This window comes from Sturnira hondurensis, unplaced genomic scaffold (assembly GCF_014824575.4).
Source record: "Sturnira hondurensis isolate 20B ecotype Veracruz unplaced genomic scaffold, ASM1482457v3 Scaffold0009182, whole genome shotgun sequence".
Taxonomy (NCBI): Eukaryota; Metazoa; Chordata; class Mammalia; order Chiroptera; family Phyllostomidae; genus Sturnira; species Sturnira hondurensis.
In genome coordinates, this window is record NW_028081813.1 from 920,768 (window position 1) to 946,885 (window position 26,118).

Sequence of the window (26,118 nt, forward strand, 5' to 3'; positions counted from 1 at the left end):
CTGTAGAGTCACTCCCTGGGAAAGCCACGGGAGAGGGAGGCGCCTGGACGGGTGCGTCCCAGTACTGTGACGTCTCTGCAGCCTTCCCTTCAGTGAGTGTGGCCTGGGATGGATGTGCCAGTTGGTTGTCAATGTCATAACTGGGGCTGGTTGCGGGATAAGGAATTTGCCCTGTCCTTGTGAGCAGCATGAAGGTGGGGGAAGATGTTTTTAAATGTTGTTTTCTGTCGTCTTCTTCTCAGTTGCTTCCTCTCAGCTCTCCCAAAGAGGCGTATAGTGTGCATGGGGTCATTAATATTACAGTCAGGCAAGACCTAAGTTCTCTTCCTACATGGGCTATTAGGAGCTACATGGACTTGGGCGGAATGCCAAAGAGTCTCTGGACCCTCTACCTCATTAGCAGGATAGAACACCAGTGCCCACCCACAGACTTATTAGGGTTAAATGATAAAATATATGCAGAGCGCATATCCGAGTACCTGGCATTCAGGTACTTGGTCTGTGATGGTGCCAGGAGATACAGAGCAGAGCCTGGCAGGACCAATGTCTAAGGGATGTCGCATCAGGTGTTATAAAGGCCTAAAAAATATGCTTCCTTGGCCAAAAGCCCCCTTCCTCTCCTTGGTGATGACAAGCTAGAGGAGTTTGGGGTGGGTGGCCAGGGGGTAGCAACGTGTTAGGCTCTGTCCAGACCACAGAAAGGCTGGACCTGACCCAAGTGAGGGAGATGACTTAGGGGGAGGCGTGGAGTATTGGGAGGGATGACCAGGCAGGCAACATGCCTGTTGCAAAGCCTGATGCTTTCGGGGAGGGCGAGGGAGCCCCTGGTGCCTGGGGCTCCCCTGTGCCCCTTCTTCTGAACAATGATGATGTCATCACCAGAACTTCATTCCAACCCCATAGTGGCAAATGCTGGATTTTATCAATCATCTTCCTCAGATTCCCAAGTTCAGACTGGGACACCTTCTCTAATGGTCTGGCCAAAACTTCCTAAGGGGTTAACGCGGTCACTGCCAACTTTCAGAAATGCCACACATAGCTTTTTTCCCCTAATTGAAAAGACCATTTTTTTCCTTTCTTCCTTGAAATTTACATACCTGTTTCACTCTCCATCTGTCAAAATGTGAACAGTAATTACCTTTTAACAAATTAGAACGAGCTTCGTTGGAGATTTGTTGGCGGTGACTGTTAGTTAGGAAGATGAGGAGCCTCCCTAGAGTGTCATAAAGTCAGCATTGGTGATCTTTGCCTAATTCTCCCCAGGGGAAGCTTAGGAGAAAGAGAGGGGAGGGGGATGCTCAGAGCCCTTGTGCAGAAGCTGGAGGAAGCTGCTCCGTGCAGTGCCGGGCGGGTGGGGAAGGCACCTCACATTTTCCTTGGGTCCCTTTTTTACAAGCGATGGGCCGGGCTTCAATCTTGTGGGGTGTCAGTGAGCCACCCCTTCCCCTCCTATCACATCTTTCTGATTTTTCTGCATGAGGTGAGACCTGAAGCTTGCTTCTGGATCCAGCACATTTTTTTCCACCCCCTCCAGGACAGAAGCTGCTCCAATTCTCAGGCCCTGATGCTCTGAAATGAAACCCATCATTTTTGCATCTCACTGAGAGGGGCCTCATTTTTCACAAATCTCAAGGATGTGAAATTGCCACGCTGCAGCTTTTCTTGGGCACGTACACCACCCTTTGTGTTATTCCTAATATCCAACGGAACTGTAAAGAGGTGTTCTGATTGGGGTGGGGATAGCAAGAGGAGAAGAATAAAAGAATGCAAGATACTTACTTTTATAAATATAGAAACTACCACCAGTCCATTTGGGCTCTTTGCAGCTTCTGTGACATTGGTATATAACTCATGGTTATAGTGGATGAGTTGCACCTGGCAGGAGGGAAAAAAAAACAGTGATAAGGACAACACTCTAGCATTAAAATGTATGAGGCACAGAACATCCACCCTTCATAAGGGTAAATGGTAAAGTATGTTGTAGAACAACTGGAAAGACAATCTTGTAATCAAAGGGATTTCGAGATGTGTGTGTCTGTGTGTGTGTGTGTGTCTGTGTGTGTGTGTGTATAAAATGCATGCATACACACACATACAAAAATACCCATACATATTTGCAAATGTTTTCTGGTAACAAGCATGCCTTTCATAAGCTCAGTGCCCATCTGGCTCTGGCTCCATCTCAGGATGTTTCCCCTAAAGTGTGTGTAAAGTGAATTTCCCTTATTAGCAGTGGAACTGCCCTGCAGGGGCCCACATGCTGCACCAACAGCTGCCACTGGCAGCAAGTAAGTCTTGCTCCTGGCCTCTGGCTGAGCAGGGAATTGTTAGGTCCTAAAGGAGAGAGAGAGAGCTGATGTCTCAGGCTGCCAATGCACCAGCCTGCCCAGGTCATCCGACTGTGCAGGGTTAAACTTCTTTCTCATTCACTGTAGATCGATGAGAGCCTGTGCCACACTCAGTGTGGGGAACAAAAGGGGTCCTGGAACCGCATTCCAGTAAATGGGTTTTCCCCCTGTTGCCTAATTTTTTTTAAAAAATCTCTTTTTAAAAAAGAAATTGTGAAACACAGCACACCTATATAGTCACAGAATGCCCCACCAATTTGGAGCCACATGAGAAATACCCGATCTGAGTGGGACTCAATCATTTCCTCTGGAAAATGAGGATGATTATCTCTCTTTGGATTCATCTTAGGGCTGTGGCTTTCAAAGAGATTTTTAAACAGCATGGAAGTATAATTTTTGTAACAAAATGAAACATAGTGAAGGAAAAAAGGATCAGTCTTCTCCCACACCTCTGTCTAATCCTAGTCCAAACAATATGACTACTAACAGTTTAGAATTTACTTTTCCAGATTGTTTTTTTGTGCTTATAAATCACACACACATATATGTGTTGGGCTTGAAAACAATAATTGGGTAAATTCCTATACATATATAACTTACCAAGAATGAATCAAGAAAAATAGAAACCTGAACAGATGAACACAAATATGGAAATTCAAGTAGTAATAATACATCTCTCCCAAGAAAAAAAAGCCCTGGACCAGATGGCTCCACAGGTGACTTTTACCAAATATTCAAAGAAAAATTCACGCCAATCCGCCTTAAACTCTTCCCAAACAATAGGAGAGGAGGGAACACTTCCAAAGTCATTTTGTGAGGCCAGCATCATCCTGATACCAAAGCCAGACAAGAATAGCACAAGAAAGAAAACTGCAGGCCGATATCCCTAATGAACACAGACACAAAAATCTTCCATAAAATATTAGCAAACTGAATTCAACAGCACATTAAAGAGATTATATTCCTGAGATGCAAGGATGGCTCAATATATACAAAATAATGTGATCTACTGTATTGACAGAATGAAAGATAAAAAGTACATGATCACCTCAAGTAAACTCAGAAAAAGTGTTTGACAAAATTCACTATTCATTCATGATAAGAAAACTATTGTAAAAAGGCACAGAAGAAACTTACCTCAGCATAATAATAAAAGTGATGCATGGAAAACGCACAGCTCTTATCATAATCAATGGGGAAAAACCGAAAACTTTCTAAGACCCAATATAAGGCAAGAATGGTCCGCTCTTGCCACTTCTACTCAACATAGTACTGGAAGTCCTAGCCAGAGCAGTTAGACCAGAAAAAAAAAAGACGTCCAGATTGGAAAGAAAAATGTAAAATTGTCTTTTTTGCATATGACATGATCATATCTGTGGAATACACTAAGGACTCCACAACAAAAAAAACTTAGAACTAATAAATGAATTCAGTAAGTAGCAGGATTTCAAAAATCAACACACAAAAGTTGGTAGCATTTCTATATGGTAACAATGAATTATCTGAAAAAGGAAATTAAGAAAACAACACCATGTACAATAGTGACAGAAAGAATAAAATACTTAGGAATAAACTTAACCAAAGAAGTGAAGACCTGTACACTGAAAACTGTAAAGCATTGATGAAAGAAATTGAAAAATACATGGATTAATAGAAAGACATCCCATGTTCATGGCTTGTAAGAATTAATATTGTTAAAATGTTCATACAACTCAAAGTAATCTATGATGCGATCCATATAAATTTCCAAGAAATAGAAACGAACTATCCAAAAGTTCCTATACAATTGCAAAAGACCCCAAATAGTCAAAGCAATCTTGAGCAAGAAGAACTAAGCTAGAAGCATAACATTTCCTGGTTCCAAAATACATTACAAAGCTATAGCAATAGAAACAGTATGAGGCTGGCATAAAAACAGAAGTATCGACCAATGGAACAGAATAGAGAGCTCAGAAATAAATTCACACATTTATGGTCAACTAATCTTTGACAAGGGCACCAAGAACACACAATGGGGAAAGAACGGACTCTTCAGTAATTGATGCTGGGAACACTGAATATCCACATGCAGAAGAATGACATTGGACCCTTATCTTACACTGTATACAAAGATCAACTCAAAATAAATTACACAGCACCTGAAACTGTAGAACTATTAGAGGAAAGCCCAGGGGGAAAAAAGCCCCCTGACATTAGTCTTGGAAATAACATTTTTGGTGATAACACCAAAGCATGGGCAACAAAAACAAAAATATAGACAAGTAGGATTACATCAAACCAAGCTTCTGCACAGCAAAGGAAAAACATTCAAAACACTGAAAAAGCATCTTAAAGAATGGGAGAAAATATTTGCAAACCATACAGCTGATAAGGGGTTAATATACAAGGAATATATATGTATATGGAATTTATACAACTCCATAGCAAAAAAATAAATAGCCTGATTAAAAAATGGGCAAAGGACCCTGGCTGATGTAGCTCAGTGGATTGAACACAGGCCTGTGAACCAAAAGATCGTGGTTCGATTCCCAGTCAGGGCACGTGCCTGGGTTGCAGGCCAGTTCCCAGCAGGGGCCAGGTCCCAGCAGGGGACACATGAGAAGCAACCATACATTGATATTTCTCTCCCTCTCTCCTTCCCTTCCCTTCTAAAGATGAAAAAATAGGCAAAGGACATGAACAGACAATTCTCAAGACATACAAATGGCTAACATGTACATGAGTAGGTGATTAATATCACTAACCATCAGAGAAATGCAAATTAAAACCACAATGAGATATTACCTGACACCTTTTAGAAAGATTATTATTAAACAGATGAGAGAAAACAAGTATTGATGAGGATGTGGAAAAAAGAGAACCCTTGTACACTGACAGGGAACCCTTGTACAAGGGAACCCTTGTACACTGACAGGGAATGTAAACTGGAACAGCCATTATGGAAAACAGCATGGTAGTTCCTTAGAAAATTAAATATAGAACTACCGTTTGATCCAGAATTCCCATTTCTGGGCATCTATCCAAAGGAAAGGAAATCTGGATCTGAAAGAGATATCTGAACTTCCATGTTCACTACAATATTATTCATAGTAGCCAAGATATAGAAACAACCTAAGTGTCCATTGATGGACCAATAGATAAAGAAGATATATGATACAATGTTATTCAGCCTTAAAAAAGGAGATCCTGCCATTTGCAACAATGTGGATGAACCAGAAGAACATTATGCTAAGTGAAATAGCCAGGCACAGAAAGACACATATATATGACCTCACTTACATAAATCAGTCAAACTCATAGAATGGTGGTTGTTAAGGGCTGGAGGAAGGGAGAAATGAGATGTTGGTCCAAAGGTACGAAGTTTCAGTTATGCAGATGAATGTGTTCTGGGAATCTAACGGATAGCATGGTGACCATAGTTAACAACACTACATCATATACTTGAAAGTTGTTTAGAAGATAAATCTTAAATCTTCTCACACACACACAAATAGCAACTAGGTAGAGGGGATGGATGTATTATTTATCTTGATTATGGCTATTTTTCCACCATGTATAAACATACCAAAACATCAAAAGTCATATACCTTAAATATATAAATCTTTTACATGTCAAAGATATCTCAAATACAGTTGTTAAAAATAAAAGAGTGAGACTTCTGGCTAAGATGGAGGCGTAGGTAGATATATTATGCCTACTTGCAAAACCAAAAGAAGGACAACAAAACAAATTTAAAAACAAAAAACAACCAGAACTGACAGAAAATCAAACTATACGGAAGTCCAACAACCAAGGTGTTAAAGGAGAAACATTCATCCAGACCGGTAGGAGGGGTGGAGACAGGCAGCCAGGGCAGAGAGGACTCATGGCAAAGCCACAGCTGGAGGACTGGGACCGGGGCAAGGCGGTGGCAGGCAGAATGGGCAGTCCTACATTAGAGTGAGGATAAACCAGGAAGAACAACTGGGGAAGGACCCAGGGTTCCAGCATGGGGAAATAAAGCCTCAAAACCTCTAATTGAAAAAACCTGTGGGGATTTCAGTGGCAGGAGAAACTCCCAGCGTCTTAGAATGTACCCCAAACCACCCACCTGGGAATCAGCACCAGAATGGCCCAATTTGCTTGTGGGTAACAGAGAACGTGACTGAAAGCCAGCAGAGAGTTGAGCAACTAACATTGTTCCCTCTCAGACCCTTTCCCCACATACATCACCACAAAGCAGCAATGTGGGTTGCTCTACCCTGGCGAACACCTAAGGCTCTGCCCCTTACTATGTAACAGGCACATGTAGACAAAAAATATGGCCCAAATGAAAGAACAGATCAAAGCTCCAGATGATGAAGAGATAGCCAACCTATCAGGTGCACAGTTCAAAACACTGGTGATCAGGATGCTCATAGAAATGGTTGATGTGGTTGCAAAATAGAGGAAAAAGTGAAGGCTATGAAAAGTGAAATATGTACGGGGAACTAAAAGTGAAGGGAAGGAAACTGGGACTCAAATCAATGGTTTGGACTAGAAGAAAGAAATAAATGTTCCAATGGAACAGAATGAACAAACAGGAATTCAAAAAAACGAGATGTTTAGGAAACTCAGGACAACTTTAAGTGTTCCAACATCCTAATTGTAGGGGTGGCAAAAGGAGAAGAGGAAGAGCAAGAAATTGAAAACTTATTTGAAAAAAATAATGAAGGAGAACTTCCCCAAATCGGTGAAGGAAATAGACTTCCAGGAAGTCCAGGAAGCTAAGTCCCAAAGAAGTTTGACCCAAGGAAGCTCACACCAAAGCACATTATGTAATCATAATTACATCACCCAAGATTAAAGATAAGAAGAGAATCTTAAAAGCAGCAAGAGAAAAGGAGACAGTTACCTACAAAGGACTTCCCATAAGACTACCAGCCAATTTCTCAAAAGAAACGTTGCAGGCAAGAAGGGGCTGGAAAGAAGTATTCCAAGTCATGAAAGGCAAGGACCTACATCCAAGATTGCTCTATCCAGCAAAGCTTTTACTTAGAATGGAGGGGCAGATAAAGTGTTTCCCAGATAAGGTTAAGTTAAAGGAGTTCATCATCACCCTTATTATATTGAACGTGGAAGGGACTTAATCTAAGGAAAAGAAGATAAAAACTATGAACAGTAAAATGACAACAAATTCACAACTACCAACAACTGAACCTACCCCCCCCCAAAAAAAAAAAAACCTAAAGAAACAACTAGAACAGGAAAGAATCACAGAAATGGAGATCACATGGAGGGTTATCAGTGGGGAGGTGAGGAGGGATGGGGGAAAATTACAGGGAATAAGCATAAATGGTAGGTACAAAATGGAAAGGGGGAGGATAAGAAGAGTATAGGAAATGTAGAAGGCAAATAATTTAGACGCATGACCCATGGACATGAACTAAGATGGAGGGTGGGAATGCAGTCAGGAGGGGGTGTGCAGGGCAGAGGGGAGTAAAGGGGGGGGGGAAATGGGACAATTGTAATAGCATAATCAATAAAATATATCTTAAAAAATAGTGAGAAAAAAGTAAAATAGAAATGTAATAATTTATAATCTGGATCCTGAATTTGGTGTTTTAAAGTTTAAAAATAATTTGTGGCTACCTTTCTAAGTCAATGTGTACAGACCTATCGAAGACTTTCTAATAGCTTCAGAATTCTCCTGTATGAAAGCCCCATCACATATTTAACCATTGTCTCACTAGCTTTCAGGTTGTTCCAATTTTTTTTTTTGTCTCTTGTAAACAATGCCACAGCAAGCCCGGTGTATATTTTTCTGTAATGGTGTTAGCATTTCCCACAGGCTGATTTGAGAATCTAATAAGATAATGCATGTAAAAGCGATTTGCAACTCTGAAAGTATGAGAGTGTTCATTATTAACAACATCATGTATTGCATTTTTTAAAAAGTTGAAATTCCAGAAGTTGACAAGCATCAACGATCACCAAAGGTGCTTTTGCTTGATCTTAAAAAAAAAACACAAAAAACAAACCCACATTTAACACAGTGGTTTGCAATCTTTCCTGTGCATCCAAATCACCTGGGTGCTTTTAAAGCCTACCTGTGCTTGTCTCCCCAATTTTGATTTAATTGATTTGGGGGTGGGAATAGGGAGTTGGTCCTTGTTAAAAGCTCTCCCGATAGAGGAAAGTTGGAGTGGACAACTAGTGCAACGTGATTAATAAGCATCAACATTCCATCAGTGCCCACTCAGGTGGATGGTCCCTCGAATCCGAGACTATCCCAAACGGCTTGAGTCTGTAGAGCTGCTCATAGAAGGAACACATGCTCCTGCTGCTCTTGAAATATCTTATTTGCTTATTGCTTTTTCACTTCTTGTGAGTTTTGCCAATGGTGGCAGATGGTTATACAGCAGCTACTTTGCCATCAGAAGGGTGACCACAGGAAGGGGCTGGCGAATAGGCTTTGCCTGTGCAGGACTCGGGCCAGGCAGGTATTTTAGACCTGTGATTATCAATTGCCTCTCCCTCCCTTCCTCCAGCCCCCACACACAGCCAGAACTCTCTGTAGGCGGAGAAGTGTTGCCATGAGAAAGAACCAAGAGCTGTGGGGGACCTGCCACACCTCCCGTCAGTGTTGGGTAAGCTTCTTACTGAGAATCAAAATACATCCTGCCATCTGCTGAGATCTTCCCACCAGGTGACCTACGAAGCCACCTGGGCATGTGCTAGTGCTTCAAGGCAGGCCTTGAAATTTCAGCATGTTCTGAGAACTACATTTTGGAGAGTGGTCAGTGGAAGGCAATCCAGTGGAGTGACCCGTCTCCTCACCTTACAAGACTAAAAGAGGCAGGAAGAAGTCTCCTAGGTGCCCTGCAGAGTGGGATTCTTTAGGAGCCAGGGTCTGTGAGAAAGGAGCTGGCAAGTATAGGGGTCAGGTGTGCTCTGCTTTAAGCTCAGGTTAACACATTTAGAAGTTTGATCTTAAGTCTTGCTTCCTCTCTGTTCCAGGGTGAGTTGGCTAAAATTCTCATATCATCAACTTTGGTTTCTACTAGGAGTTGGTTGATGGATTGACTCTTATATTAGGTTGAACCACAGGAAATTGACATTTGGATCTACAAACAGGGTGATTTTAGAGTTAACATCATCTTAAAATAAAGCTATTTTGACTACAGCAATCTCCTCACCAACCTCCAGCCCCACCATGTACAGATTAGACATTAAAAAGATCACACAGTGGTTTGCTACTCAATGTGCAGTGCAGGGACCAGCAGCAGCCACAGCATCTGGGCGCTTGTTAGAAATGTGGACTCTTAGCCCTACCCCTAGACCCTCAAATCGAGATCTACATTTTAACAACCCCCCAAGGGGTTCAAACCCACATTAATAGTTGTTTTAGCAGAGACTTTTGGCTGGTGAGCAGTGCCCTATTTTGTCTGACTGTTCCCCCCTCTTCCAGTTCAGCTGGTCTAAGTTAAGGGGAGCTTGCACCAGGTGTGTTGGAAGATAGGCTGAGTCCAGATCACAGGAGTCCTGACATAGAAGCTGTAAGCCATGGAAGGGTGTTGAGCAGGGGGCGAGAGAATGAGCGTGGACTGTAAGAGGGAGGTTAGAGCAGGAGGGGCAGGAGGTGAGGAGGGTGTCATTTCAGGTGGTGTCTGTCAAGGCAGAGATACAGCCCACAGGACTTTGCAGTTTATCAAATGTGCACGTGTGTGGGGCAAGTGAGCAGGAAGTGGTTCCCTGGGCCTCAGAACAGCCAGGACCACCAGGAGACCCCAGGGGACAGCTTGGCAGTGGTCAGACTTCTTGTTCCCACCTGTCAGAACACAATGTTGACATCAAAGACAAGAGGAGAGGAAAAGATGCCTGAGAGGGTGCACTAGTTCAAGTTCTAACAGTAGGGCTTCGGTGTTAAACATCACTGCTTCCCCTCCACCTGCCTCTCAGGTCTTTGTTGGGGGCAACCACACTGTTGTGGGTGTTGCCTTTGTTCTTCCCCCTCAGCAGGGCACAGTGGTGTGAGTCTAAGACCTACCAACCACTCACAATGGGCATAGGTGTGGGTGGGTCTGGGGGAAGGAGATCTGATGCTTGTCCTGCCCTTAATTTAGGCTTGAAGAGTAGCCACATAGAGAAGCTAAGGAGAGAGTATTACATGGGCAGGTGGGTTCTAAATGTCATGTCTGTGGATTACTTTTTGCCAGTTATAGGTAATATTTTAAAATCCAAACCTTCCAAAGTCAGAATTTTGAAAAATTTGGGTAAGCACAAGCTGTAGTTTATTTGATTCCCAGTTTGGGGGGATTTACTCAAGGTAATCAGTGTTTGACATGAAATAGAGTATCAATTATTGTATGTTTGACTTTCTAAGCAAGTGCACGAGGCAACTAAGACTGTGGAGACAGTGCTGAAACCACTTATAAGAGCAAACTCTTTGGGGGCTTATAGGATGACATGCTGATTAAACACAAAGTCTAACTACTCATTAAAGAGACACCTGAGGACTTCTGCTAGTCTGCTTGGAATTACCACGGGAAAGAGCTAAACCTGGATTAGTGAAAATTATTTTATAATCTTGACTCTTTATTAATTTAGATGGGTGTCCTCCAAGAGAAGCTTTCCGGAAATGCAAGACTGAGAAATGGCTGTCCTAGAGGAAGAAACATGATATCATTGGTCTTTTCCTGATGCTCCAATGTGGTGGATGCCAAGATCCAGAAAATTCTTTGTATCCAAGTTCTCCGTGACCTGATATGACTCCACATTGTGTGGCACTAGCTCTAACCTTGTGTTCTCACTCCAGAACACACTGCCTCACCTCGATCTTTTACAAGGACCTGGAATTTCTTTGTTCAAAACCATCTTTGAGGGCCAACTATGTGTCGAGGCCAATGAGAAGAAGACAGAGGAAGTCCTTGCCCTCCTAGAGATAACTTCAGGTCATGCCAAGAGGTTTAAAGGAAACGAACAAGATTTGGGCTTGTAAAGTGAACAGCAGTAGTGGGAAGAATGGGATGAGGAGTAGGAGAGGGAACGTCAGTGGTGTGGTTGGTGAAGCCACACAGAGGTGGCATCCTAGCTGAGCTCCGTTGATGAAGGGGAGTCAGGCATGGGGAGACTGGGATGATCCAAGCGGGGTGCACTGCTCACAGAGAGCACAGCCAGTGCACAGAGTCCCAGTATGGATGGGGGAGGGTGATGGTGACTGAGATGAGACCAGCTCATGCAGGGCTTTTCAGACCACAGTGAGGAGCTTTGATTTGATTCCAAGTGCGATAGACAGTCACTGATTTTAAGAAGACATCAATTGATCTTATTTGCATTTTTAGAAGCTTCCTCTGGCTGCTTCTGGAGGGCAAAGTGGAGACGGAGGAGGCCTTGCCTACCCGTTTTTACCTTATAGCTCAGCCCTGGTCTTAGCTTCCCTAGGGCGTGGTCCACGAACCACTGACATTTAGCATCGGTGGGTGAGCATCCCTGCTCCCTTGGTGCTCTCATCCAGGGGCAAGTTCAAAATATTTTACAGCCAGAATGGCCTAGGTACTGAGTGATCTGAAAATATGAGAAGCCAGCGATTTTCAAGCAGTGGGCTGTAAGAATTTTTTAAACATTCAATGATCTCTTTTCTCTTAGACTGTCAAATAAAAAATGACAACACTCTACACAATAGTTCTTGGTGTAAATGAATCAAAATTACACCTATTTTTTTTGTCAGATTGGCAAGGAATATACTTTTGGTGTGTTGCAGAGTTTTAGTAATTAGTATATGTGCCATGAGATGAGAAAGGTTGAAAATTGCTGCACTGAGCCATATATAACTTGTACAGTCACACAAGTGCTGAGTATCATTGCTGACATTCATCCTCATCATTTGTTGATGGTCATCACCAACATTTGCTGAGCATTTCTTTGTACCAGAGGTGCAGCCATCAATGATAACACCATCTCATCTAATTCTCACAAAATTCCATGAGTCAGGGCCATTACCTCCATCTGAGTCATGGGCCACTGAGTGATTGTTTTCTCAAGGAAGTGGTCAGAGCTGGGATTGTGCCTAGTTCCTTTGACTACAGAGTCCACACTCATGCATCATGCTACTTCAGGGGTGTCAAACTCATTTTCACCAGGGGCCACATCAGCCTCACGGTTGCCTTCAGTGGCCCAAATGTAACTGTAGGACTGTGTAAAGGTAACTACCCCTTCACTAGGGGCAAGGGGCTCTATGTCTGGCCCTTTGAAGACAACCTTGAGGCTGATGTAGCCCCTGGTAAAAATGAGTTTGACACCCCTGTGTTACTTCGATTTTTTTAAGATTTTATTTATTTATTTTTAGAGAAAGGAAGGGAGACAGAAAGAGAGGGAGAGAAACATCAATGTGCCTCTCATGTGACTCTCACTAGGGACCTGGCTTGCAACTCAAGCATGAGCCCTGACTGGGAACTGAACCAGCAACCCTTTCATTCGCAGGCCAGCACTCAATCCACTGAATCACACCAGCCGGGTGCTATTTTGAAACTATTTTCTTGGTGTCTATCTCTTTTGAATAAACTTCTCAAGGACAGTGATATCCGTCGTCATGTCCCCGGTATCTGTCATAGGACCTGGCTTAAAGGAGATGCTGAGAGTGTTTGCTGAATGATCCTAAATTCTGCATCTCAGAGTCTTCATTCTAGAGGGGTTCTCCGAGAAAAGTCAGGTTAGCCACTTCTTTTAAAAATGAAGAAATTGAGATCAGAAAGGGGCTGTCTTGCCCAAGATCATGTAGTCATTCCTACATCCATTCATTCAACAAATGTTTATTGAGCAACTACTAAATGAGGGAGAGTGGTCTGATTTGAAGTTAAACAGGGAGGCAGGACCAGACCCTATAGAGCCTGACAGGCTAAGTTAGCGGATCTGGACCCCATTCTAAGGGTGAAGAAGAGTTGTGTTTATGCCTAGAGTTCTCTTAGGATCAAAGGCAAAACCTTCCTCTGTGTCCCATAACTGATGTGAGGAGCCTGACAATAATTGGTCTTTGGTGACAAGTAACTCAGCTTTCAAAAGGTGAGTACTCATCTTTACCCAATGAGCCAACCTTCTGCAAGCAAGTTTCCAAGTCGACAGCAAGCTGCTCTTGTCCTCGGTTAGGCTGGGAGCAGCCTCTGGTGTGACCGTCTCAACCATTTTTCACTCTGTAGCAGTGAGGTGACTCCCAGTGCATGCCGGGTGGCTGCTCGCTCACCCCTCACACCTCAGCGGGGAGACCAGCTGTGTGTTCAGACCCTGACGTACACACCTTAGTCCGTCTTTCTCAGCATGATGCTCCAATAGCTGAAGCTCCTCAGTGAACTCATGCAACAGTAGCCCTGTATCAGAGGACCACAGGCAGAATTTGGAGTGATCATGCCACCACCTGCCTCACCCAGGCGTAAACACCTCAGTGGCTTCTCATCGCCTTTAAGACAGAGACCAAATCTGAGCACAAGCCTGTGTGACCTCCAACTGTTCTAACCAAGTGTCCTTGTTCTACATGCTCTGGCCACGGTGACCTTCTCTCAGTCTCCCTTCTACCCTACACTTCTCCCTTCCCTCGGGCCTGTGCACATGCTGTTTCTCTTGCTTAGAACAAGAGAACTTCCTTCCCTCCCCTCTGCGCCTGACTCCTACTTATGAACCCATTTCAATCTGAGCTCCACGGTCACCTCTTCAGAGAGACCCCTGTAATCCACTCTCAGACCACCCTGTGCCCTTCCTCTTTGATGCACATGTTGCAGTTTTATTTCAACTTTCATTGTGGGAATGGTCAATGTCCGTCACTCTCATTGGACTTGAAGCTTCATCAAGGCAAGAACTGTTTTTGATTTGTCCCCATGATGTCCCCAGGACCCAGCACAGTACCTGGCACACATTAGCAGTAGCAAGGGAGAAATAATTACGAAAGAAATGAATGAAACCATACAGGTTGTCAATAATAGAATACAATGCAATGCCCTGAGCAAGAGGGAGAGCAGTGTGCTTGGCTGAGCTGGAAAGGGAACAGCCTGGAATCCTAAAGGGCATCTCTAATGGGAACCCAGAAACTAAATGTCACGCTGAACTATGTGGATTGCAGAGCCTGGCTTCACCATTGGGTACCCTTGGACAAGGCAGACTTCTCATCTATAAATAGGAATAATAATACCAACTACTTCATAGAACTGTGGTGATGAATTTATGAGATAGAATATAGAGCACATCTAGCCCAGAGACTAGCATTAGTAATCATTCCATAACTAGCGGTTACTGCTTTTGTTGTCTATAATTATTATATAAGCAGCAGAGAATAGAGCCTTTGGCTCCTACAGGAATAGGGATTAAGTATAGGCACCGACTCTCCAGGGTCCTCACTTTGAGTCTATTCTCCCAAAGAAACTCAAGGAAGGTGTTACCTGCTCAAGCCTGGATAATTTTCCAGTTTATCTTGTCCTGTTCAGACAAGTGTGTTCTAGGTCCTGGGTGAGGTCAGAGCTTTAAGAGAGAGACGCGTCCTCAGTGGGTCAACCTGTAACTCAGAGGCCAGCAGGCTTTTTTTTTTTTCGTAAAGAGTCAGATAATAAATATTTTCAGCTGTGTGGATAACACAGATGATTTCAGTCACAGCTATTCACTTCTGCTTTTGTATGACAGCAACCAGAGATGAAATAGAAAAGAATGGATGTGCTGGGTTGCAATAAAACTTTATTTACAAAAACAGAAGGCAGTCTGTCATTTGCCAACACTCCTAGTTTAAATCTGAGAGACGGATGAAACACTTTGGGGTATACATTTTCCAGAACGTGTTCTAAAAAGATAGGAAGAAGTACGTGTTGAAAGAATCAAGTATTTGCCTCTTGATTTTGTTCAAATGGAAGTGATTACCAGTTCACATTTCTATAGCCCTTTAAACTTTTCAAGGCATATCCAACTCAAGTGAGTTTCATTCCAGTCATCACGCAAGTCCCAAGTGCCTACTGAATGCCAGACCCTGGGGGTCCAGAGGTGAATGTTACTTATTCCATATCCTTGAGGAGCTCACCGGAAATACCCCATTTGTTCCTGAAATAGGCGAAGGGTGATAAGAAAGGCACAAAGAAATTAAGCAACTCTTCAAGGTCACACAGCTGAAGAGTGAACCTGGCCCACTTGGCTTTTGCATGTACAAATGTTTTCTTTCCATAAAAAAGTAAAGAGAAAAGAAGAGGTGTTTTACACTTGAGGGGAGATCACATTTCAGCAGCTGTTGCCGGAACAATTATAAGCTGGAACTTATTTATGGAAAGTCATTAACAAGTGTGTCTTTAAGTGCAAGAGCACACACAGTCTGCAGAGAAGAACGCTGTTTGATATTTACCAATGGCCGCATTCTCACCTTATGGTTTGGCAGTCATCACTGGTCTGCCTGGTGACTGATGATTGCCTGCATTTGAAGACACGGAATGCAATTATGGCTAAAAATAAAGAAGTGCCATTATAATTCCACCAACTGAAGACTCCCAAATGTGGTCCAGCTCTCACAACAACTGATAAAGCCAGGGTGAAGTATAGTATTTTTCTCCCTGGAAGATAAGGAAACTTGTATTTGAAAGCAGGGCTTTTCCCTGGGTTGTACGGTCGTACTGGGTCGTGGCTAAGCGTAAGGTGGTACGTTTGGGTGCAGGATGATACTGGAAAAGGCAAAGCGCTGTGCCTCATCTCTTCTGCCCAAGTAACCTCGGGCTAGTTGCTTAGCCCCTCTGTGCCTTACTTAGTCTCTTCATCTTTGTTATGGCAAGGAGTCTGAGGAGTGTCATGGGAACCAAACAAGACAATCCGTCACAGTCTTTCAGGAACCAGGCAGGGCACAATGAAGCCAGCGAAAATAAATGGGGTGACAGGACCACATATATACAAGGCAGACACCAAATATTCCGTCTTTTTCCTTCCATGATGTTAAGATTGAACATATTTCCTCCTTATTGGTTTCTGGACTTGAAAAATTGTCATCACAAACCAAATCACATGCCAAGAATATTCTAGAGAGTTGTCTCTTCTGAGGAAACATATCTCTCACAACTCTATCAAGAACCACTGAGTTAGGATATGCTCCCCCCCCGCCCTTTTTTTCCCCTGGAATATTCTGAAATGGCTGCTTCTAGAAATCTAACTTTCCCCCTATGATCCTGCTGAAAACTAGAGCAGGATGTGCTTCCTGTAATGAGGTCTGATCCTCCCGGAAGTGCCTTCTAACCAGGGTCTGCTAACTGCCAGGATTCGCAGGTGAGGTCTGAGGGTACTTTTTGAACCCTGGCTGATTTCTAAGCTAATTCTCTGCCTCCCTGGCAGCCTGATACTCAGACTTCACCACGCCCGTCCTCTTTCTCTGCACTCACGTCCTTCCCATCCACACTCCTGTTGCCTCAAACTCATTCCCGTGCAGGGCGCAGATGAAGGTCATTCACTGGCCCTGGAGTCAAACCTGTTGGGTTATGTAGTCTCTTTGAGCCTTAATTTCCTCACATGCAAAAACTGTGACTTCAACACAACCACTCAAAGCTTTTTGGGACTGATTAAAAGAGCTTAAACATATAGATGAGAGAAAGTGCATAAATGGGATGAAGCAGGATTCGGACGCAGTGTCGGGCACGAAGCAAGTGCTCATGCAGTGGAGGTTGTGATGGTCACTGCTAGACTGTCTGGCTGCTGGGGCTCAGATAAAGGAAATGAGAGCCCCTGGACGATGGGGGGGACTAATTCAGTTCCGAGCGTAACAGCAAAGCCAGACTGTGAACCCATATTTCTTGGGGACAGGGTTTGCCGATCACTCATTTTTTTGTATCTTATTTTATCTTCTGATTGCTGAGGAGATTTTTCCAGTCTTTCCTCTGTGTAGTCCATATTATGAAAATAGTACATATACAGAACAAGCATGTTCTGTTCAAACTGTCTATGTACTGTCTCTCCTGGAATCGTAGTCATCCCTCTGGGTGAAAGCCACTGTTCTGTTATGTTCAGGTCATTTAAAAAAAATTTAGAGAGAGAAGAAGGGGAGGGAAGAGGGGGGTTAGAGAGAGAGAGAGAGACTGATCCTCTGCCTTCTGGAATGCTCCCCGACCAGGGATTGGACACATGCCCTGATGGAATCAAACCTGTGAACTTTTGGCCCCTGCGATGATATTCTAACCAACTGAGACTCACTGAGCAGGGCTGTTTAGGTCACTTTTGTTAAACGCTTATTGAATAAGTAATTCCAGAGCCCACATTAATAGTATTAATGAAGACTCACTTTGTCTCCAATTATTGCAGAGATGTAATATTATACAGTTCCTCTGGTTAAGGCAAGAATCCTTTCTCTACTTCTACTACCTACAAAAAAGCTTGGTCAACATGGGCAGACAAGGATGTCCCAGAAGATTTTTAAGGGGCAGATAGGCCAACCACATATCCAAGAAGCCTAACTGACTAATGGAAAACAACATGATTGATGTTAAAAGTTATTTTTTCTACTTTATTTATCATTTTATATATTTTGTTTTTTATTTTATTATTTTATCACAATCAAGTAGGGTTCCTATAAGGAATCAAGAGTAAGTCAACATTAGAAAAAAAATGTTTAGTTGAGAAAAGTGGAGAGAAGAAGCACGAACGTCTCAGTAGGGACCGCCCATATTTAAGTTACATCTATACCGAGGTAACACCCATCTCAGTGGAATCACTTCTTATTCCCACCGGAGGACCCAGCTTTAACAGTTGGCTCTTTCGACTTAACAATGTGATGGCTACTTCTTGCATCTCTTAGACTCATTAGAAACTGTTAGTAAGTTGCTTCTGTTTCATCATCCAAACTGAAATGACTTCAGTTTTGAATTGTACTTAAAAGAAAAAAAAAAATCCAGTGCTTCAACCTGATGCCCAGGATGTCTGTGCCTGGGATCTGATCTCTCCCAGTGGACAGGGGTGGGGGGGGGCAGCCTCCAAATGTCCACATGATAATCATGAGTGACGGAGAAAGGCTCTGGAAGCTCCATTCTCCATTGCTAGGGGGTGGCACCCACAGGGCAACGTGGAACCCACAGTGCAATATGCATGGCATTTCAGGGGGACCACGATGTAAGGTGTTCCTCCTCTCATAGTCATTTGTAAATGTTTATGGCCTCCCCAGTTTAGATATGACTAAACGGAAGACAAATGTGGTTTGTCGAATGTCCAGGGGCAGTGAGCAGTAATGGGTGCTCTGCAGTGGATGAAAGCCAAGGGCTGACTGAGGAAGCTTCTCTTGGCTGTACTTCACAGTTGATCTGACAATTAGCCCAGCTCAAATAATTGAGAAACAGAGTAGAAACCAAACTTGTTTTTTTTTTTAAAGATTTTATTTATTTATCTTAGAGTGGAAGGGAAGCAGAGAGAGAGAGAGAGAAATATCAATGTATGGTTGCCTCTTGTGTGTCCCCTGCCAGGGGCCAGGAAGTGGCCTGCAACCCAGGCATGTGCCCTGACTGGGAATCGAACCACGATCGTGTGGTTCGCAGGCCCACGCTCAATCCACTGAGCTACACCAGCCAGGGCCCAAACTTGTTTTTTAAAAAGAAACAGCTGTGTTGTACAAAACTGTTTCAAGGCCTTAGAATCTCAAGTTCTAGTACTGAGTCCAAGCTGGGTTCCTTACTTGATCTGTGACCTCAGGTAATCAATCTCCTGTCTTTCAGGTTACTGATCTGCGACAGGAGGCCAACCGCTTGTGGCTTTTCGGCTCAGGGAAGGATTTGAAAAGATAGTGGATACACATCCGGTTGTATTTTCAGCATGTAGCTTGATGCTCAACATAGTCCAAGTACTTAAATACTTGAATGAATAAACTTGAATGTTATATACGTATAACAAAAATATACATATATATATATTATTTGTTCCTGAAAATTGGAGTACTCAATACTCATTCTTTTTGGAACTCCAATAAATAATTCCTACAGGTATTCTGGTGAAAGTAGCTGGAGTGGCAGGCTACTTGGATGACCTTTTCAGAAGAAAAAAAACAACTCATTGAAGAATAGTGAGACTCCTTTGGAGGGAATCACAGAGGTTAAATTAGGCAAATTACAGAGGCAGAGCTTGCCACCCCAGGTCTTTAGACCAGAGCAGGGGAACCCTAGGACCAAGAGTAACAGCCCCTCATTCTTCCTCGACTCCAATTCTATAAGCAAGCAACGTCTATTAAGACTTTTACAATGTATTATTTTGTCCCGTCTGCTTTCTGTAGAAGCCATAAACACCCACCCCAGCGGAAGCACAGATTAAATCCTCACACACTGCGTGTGAAAGCCCGAGTCTTCTGTTGGTGTTAATTCAGAAGGGTCATTCTTGATGAGTGCTCTTCAAACTGTCATATTGATGGAAATACACTCGTAAACAGCATCTATTAGATACGAGAGGAGGGTTTTCTGTCCTCTTGTAAATCAAGCTGCAGAGCAATTTGGATAAAATGTTCATAAAACTAGGCTTGATTTTGCGCACATTAATTGCAGAAAGTGTGATAGTTAATGACCAGAAAAACATGCTTTCAAAGCCATTAAATATACACAAACACCATCCACAGTGCATTGACTTGTGATGAGGAGTAGAAAGAACTCCACGCTGGCAGTCAGAGGGACTTGGTTTTAAAGGAGAGCTCTGCTACAATAGGTGAGTAAGCCCCAACCGCCTTCTAGGCCTTGAAGTCTGTATCTGGATAACATGAGGTTCCAAAGACAAGGTTATGTGATTCTTCAAGAAAATGAATGTGCATCGGTAGGGGGATGGGGTGTTGTCTCCTGAGCTTCCACCCAAGTCAATTAAATGACACTGAATTGAAACCAAATATTTAAATGAAAGTTGCAGCGGATATTTAAGCCTGGGGTTGCAAATGTAGTGACTCTAGGGCCCAGGCTGGTTGTAGAGATGAGAGAAGGTGGTTAGTTAGGGATCATGGCCGAAGCATACCTGTGTGTAGGTCAGTTTCTGGCCCTGCTGGCTGCCAATTTGTGACCCTTGTTTTCTCCACTTGACAGTGTGTAGGCCAAACCAAATCAAACCCAAAGAAAACAAACATCCCACACCTAAGACTTGACTCCCATGCCTTCATTTAATTATTCTTTAAAAAAACACTTCTTTGTGCCCCCCATACACTGGGGACTACACTGGCCATGAAGTGATGAAAAGAGGGAAGATCTCAGGCAGAAGGAGGCACATGTGCAAAGGCCCTAGGCATCATGCAGGCATATGTAAGAGGAAAAAGCTGGAGCCCAACAGGTAAGGGGGATGAAGGTGAGGGGACTGAGGAGAAAAGAGTAGGGACTGGGCCATACCTAGTCTTGGAGACCCTGGTAAGAATTATGCCTTGATCTGAAGAACAGTGGAAAGTCCTTATACTTTTTAAAATGGAGAAGAGGGTGTGTATTAGAGAGTGTGGGATGGAGATAACCTCGGGTTGGTATTGGGCACAGATCACTCAACCGAACACTCTTTGCCAGAACACATTTTCTCACCATGATGTCTGACTCTTCCAGGATCACAATGCCAATCGCCTGCCAACTTTCTTCCAGTGTTGCCCTTCCAGAAAGTGCCCTTGTTCTCAGGGAGCCCTGCATTGCAAACCCTGGGACCAGAGTCCCCAGATTCAATAGAATACTGCATGTAATGGTGCTTGACAGGTAATTTGAGTATCTGCCTACATATTTTCATCATAAAAGCCACTGCCAATTGTTCAGTGATTTTGTTTCTTCTAAAAAAGAGAATAAGAGAACAACATATCGAGCTAGATCACGTGGCATGGGAGGCCCTAACACAGGCTTCCAAAAAAGCCAGGGAAAGTCTCTAGGAAGATTATGAAAGATGAGTGCAGAGGACAAAATAAAGTTCAGTTTTGTACTGAACATAGAAAAGTATTAGCTTATTTCAAGAAGTTAGTTACAGGTCACCCAATTACTGAAAAATAAAGGGCAAAAAATGCCAAGAACTAATTTGAATGACCTAGGAAAGTCCCCCTTGGTGCTGGCCCTATTACTGCAAATTTAAACTGAAGCCAAATGCCAGAGGACAACGGGATCCAGTTTGGGTTCTTGTATGCCACTCAGGAGAGAAGGAGCCACAAAGACACAGCACACTGAAGGAGCAGGAAGGAGTATGGACGCCGATGAACGGGCTGCATAAATTAGTGCTGTCTTAGAACCCAGGCTTTCTTCCGCTGCCTAGCCTGTGCTCGTCAATTAAGGAGCAGTGGACAACTGGGTCTGGACAAGTCTTCATGGTACATGGTCGTCTCATGTATTATAAGGTCTTTAGAACCATTGGACTTCTNTGAACATAGAAAAGTATTAGCTTATTTCAAGAAGTTAGTTACAGGTCACCCAATTACTGAAAAATAAAGGGCAAAAAATGCCAAGAACTAATTTGAATGACCTAGGAAAGTCCCCCTTGGTGCTGGCCCTATTACTGCAAATTTAAACTGAAGCCAAATGCCAGAGGACAACGGGATCCAGTTTGGGTTCTTGTATGCCACTCAGGAGAGAAGGGGCCACAAAGACACAGCACACTGAAGGAGCAGGAAGGAGTATGGACGCCGATGAACGGGCTGCATAAATTAGTGCCGTCTTAGAACCCAGGCTTTCTTCCGCTGCCTAGCCTGTGCTCGTCAATTAAGGAGCAGTGGACAATTGGGTCTGGACAAGTCTTCATGGTACATGGTTGTCTCATGTATTATAAGGTCTTTAGAACCATTGGACTTCTCCCACGATGTGTCTATAGCACCTCTTATTATGGCGATAATCCCAAACACTTCTCGTACGTTGTCAAACAGCCCCTGTGGAGTGTGTGCGGGACATGGGTGGGTGGCACTCCCACACTGAGGGTCGTGGCTGGGAGAGTCAGTTTTCTTATCTGTAAATCGGAGGTAAGGACGAGGCTCTCGTTTGTGCTCTACATCTTCGCGAAGGCTGGAGAGTCTCAGGCTCAAGTGAAAGTGACCTTGTCTGGCCACACCTTTCCTGCACCCCTGTGGTCTGATTGCCAGTCAATGCCAATTCTTTGCAGAATGCAGCTGGTTCCTTCCTTTCCTAGGGGCTTTGTTTTATAGGAGGATCCTTTGATGGGGTTACTGAGGGCCTGGTCTGGACAGAGTGGAGAAAGGAGACCTAGAAAGGAAAGCTGAAGTACCTTCCCTGTACAACAGGGGAGCCCAGATGGTGCCCTTGCCCCAGGCTCCCAAAATATACTCTGGGAGGGAAACAGAGACAGCATTTTGCTGACGGCATTTGGGAACAGGCATGTGGGCAGTCTATATTAAGACTTCAACATCCATTCCAAGCATATCTGTGTGCATGCGAAAGGACCATGGCCTTGCGTGGACACCACTGGGCCAAATCTCTCTGGGGCCTACCACATTTTCATTCTTCCCTCCCAGCCACATTCAGCCAGGTCCACCCTCTCAGCAACTAACAGGGCTCCATCTGGCACCTCTGCCATTTGCCAGGACACAGGTTGTTTCTAATAGAGCTGGGTCAGTCAGAAGGGAAGGTCTTTGTCCCTCATACAGCCAGAGTGTGGGGCGTTCCCAAGGGTGAGTGGGGACAATGTGGTTTCTGTCCACACGGAGGTAGCACCCACTGTGTGCCAGGAACGGCAGGGGCAGCGACTCCAAGATGGGGACCCCATGTTGGCCTCAAGCCATTCCAAGTCCAGAGAGAGAGACAGACAAGCAGCTCACCCACAGAGAGCTTCATAATTTACAGTGCAGCTTCAGGTCCTCATTGGATCCACACACAACCCTGAGGTCAATCAGGCCAGGAAACCTTGAAACCCACTTTTAAACAGGAGAAACTGAGGACCCAACATCACTCAGCTGGCGAGCAGAAGATCCTAGCACCGAATCTGGGTCTCTTATGTTCCAAACGGTCTCCCCCAAATCTAGACTTTCGTTCAAGCTGCTGCTTTTGTCTGGCAAACCCTCACTACTTTTATCTACCCATCTTATCCTGGGTGATCTTCCATTTAAAGAAAAATTAAAGGAGTTATCATGTACTGAGATTTTTTTTCACAGGCCGGCAGACTCATCTCATTCAACTTTTGTTCCAGGTGTACTGGCAGGACTGTTGTCCCCACTTAGCAGACATGAAAACTGAGGTCAGAGAGGTGGGATGGCCAGCGAGTAAAGGGTGGAGCCACGAGTCACCATGAGTCATTGATACCCTGCGATGAGCAGGATCTTCCCCCACCCTCTACTTGGTGCCTCCCTGATCCTTCTGGTCCATATTCCCTTTTCTTTCCTGAACCTCTGGGATGCCAACTCCTGTGCGAACCAGGGGAAGTCACCTCCCTTGTTGGCTCTGCCTAATGGGCTGAACGATCTCCAAGCCCCCTTCCAGCTCTGCCCTTCTCTGGCTCTATCTGAACCGTCTCATATCTGCATGAGCAAAACCCAAACCAACAGCAATGGAGAACATTGCTGAGCCTGCAGTGGGTGTCAGGACTGCAACAGCCAGTTCACACGCATTATCTCATAATCCTCACAAGAACCTCCTGCCTGAGATCCTTTAAATAACCTCCAATTTACAGATAAGGAAACTGAGGCACAGCAATGCTAAGTAACGTGTCCAAGTTGCGCAGTCATTAACGGATAGAACAAGGGCTAGTGGGTGATGCCAAAGACACTGTGTTAGCCAAGTTACATGGCCCCCAAATGGATGTCAATGGTTTGGGACTTGGGGTGATCAATCAGACTCGAAGGGCTGGCTACAGAAATAAATCCCCATGGAATGAAGGCCTTTTTCATTGGAATGTTTTACATAGTGGAGAAAAAGGCACAGGGGGCTGTTCTCCATGGGCTCCATTTTCATCCCCCAGCCTCAGCTCCAACGGCCAGGGTGCTGTCCTCTAAAAGTGGAGGGAGCTGGCTCAGTGTGTTGGTCACCTGTGAGTCTTAGGTTCTGCTTTTTCAGGGTAGGAGCTGCTCTGGATATACTTCAACCATTTCCCCTGCAAATTTTGGCCAGGGGCCAGCATTTTGGATTTTCCCAATGGCTGACGCTGTCTCTTTCAGCCCACCTCCAGGCCTCCCTGCACTTGGTTGGTCCTCAGGGCCCTCCACAACCTAACGCTGACTTTTCTAGCCTTCTCCTGCCTACTTCTCTACAATATACTACCTACCACCTCAGGAGCTCCTTGCTGCTCCCTGCACACGCTTCATGGTTTTACATGGTTGGCCTCTGTCCATGCTGTTGTCTCCACCGGGAATGGCCATTGTGTTTGGCCATAATTTCTGCCAATGGAAAGCTCCTCCTAATTGCCATCTCCTCCATGCTGGCTTTCTGGATTTTCCTGTCTGAATTTATTTTCTTCCTCCCTTTGAATTCTCATAGAGTACTACAATTTTACTGTTTTAAGTGAGAAGCTTTGTATACTTGTGGCAATTCCCCCATAGCCTTTACATGATGGAAAGAGTTAGAAATCTGATGTCAGCCCCAGTACCAACTCTGTGACTTAGGACCAGTGAGTTAACCTTGCTGAACTTGAGTTTCTTCCTATTTACGATGGGGATGATACTACTTATTTCTGCTCTTGTTCAAATTATTAGGAAAGGATTATATAAATTAATGTAGGTAGAGTACCTAGTACCTAGCAAGTACACACTAGACATGTACTAGGTGTTCAAGAATCTTAGTTGACCCTTCTACCCCACTTTTATTACCCCTTCCCCCAAACACACATACACTTACACACACATAAACACACACACTACCAATACCACCATCACCACCAACACAAAGAAGATGGCTCAGTGTCTAGAGTTTCTGGGGTCATGGCGTGTGGGAGCTGTAGGGTTTATCAGTTTAAGGTCCATTGTTTAAGTCGCTGTTTTACATAAGAGTAACTAACACCTGGGGTGGGGTGGGGTGGGGTGGGGTGGGGTGGGGTGGGACAGTTGCCCTCAGTTAAAATAGTAATTTAGCTGACATTTTATTGGTTTCCTACTCTATGCTGTACAATGTACTTGGTGTTTTATAAGCATTATCTTATCTGATCCTCCCAATGAATGCTCCAAGAGGTCTGGTAGTGACATTTTCACTGTCCCCATTCTCTAGAGGGGGTAGGGACCCAAGGCTTAAAAAAGTGAAGCAGCTTGCCCAACATCTCGCTCTGCTCATTAGTTGAACAGCTAGAATTTGAACCCATGAGCCTAATTCCAGGGCCTGGCGCTTAAGGAGAAGGCAACATGAAAGTGGGCTGCAGATAATCTGCAGGAATTTAGAAAAAGTTCATGTCCTGATTCCCACACCAGGGCTGTTTGCCCAACTCTACCCAGTAGAGCTAAGCTGAACAGAAATGAATTCCACCAGGCCAGCCTCCTTGCCCTCCCATCTTGTCCCTCAATAGCTAAAGTAAGTTCTCCAAAGGCTGGATCATTTCCAGGGATGGGGGAGTTCCAGAGAGTTCTGTAGGAGAGGAGGCCTAGAAGGGGAACTCCAACAACTTAAGTTGTCCAGAAGTATGGCCATAGGCCCACCCATGCCATCAGAGACCCTTCATGGCATCTTGGGCTGACACAAAACGCACACCTCTGGTACTGGTCATTCTGAGTTGAGCAGGGTCTGGCTGTAAGGCCTGTCGAATTGGATGGGTGCCAGAAAGGGCCATTCTTTGCTTTCTGGGTCCCCAGATGGAGAGCTAGAAAGCGCAGTCCATCCCTGGAGCTTCTTGTACTCATTCTCCTTTGGCATTTGGAGCACAGGACACCCGAGTCCCACATGGCAGAGATACAGGGCTGACCCACAGCAATCCCACCCGGCTGCC

General features: G+C 44.2%; 1 protein-coding gene across 1 annotated transcript in view; it reads right to left on the reverse strand.

Moving 5' to 3' along the window:
* The window catches only part of CA10 (carbonic anhydrase 10 (inactive)), a 447,141-nt gene that overhangs the window by 21,797 nt on the left and 399,226 nt on the right, over nt 1–26,118 (reverse strand). The window contains exon 5 of the mRNA XM_037056890.1: nt 1,780–1,875. Within this exon, the coding sequence (XP_036912785.1) occupies nt 1,780–1,875 (96 nt within the window). The remainder of the gene's footprint in view (nt 1–1,779; nt 1,876–26,118) is intronic.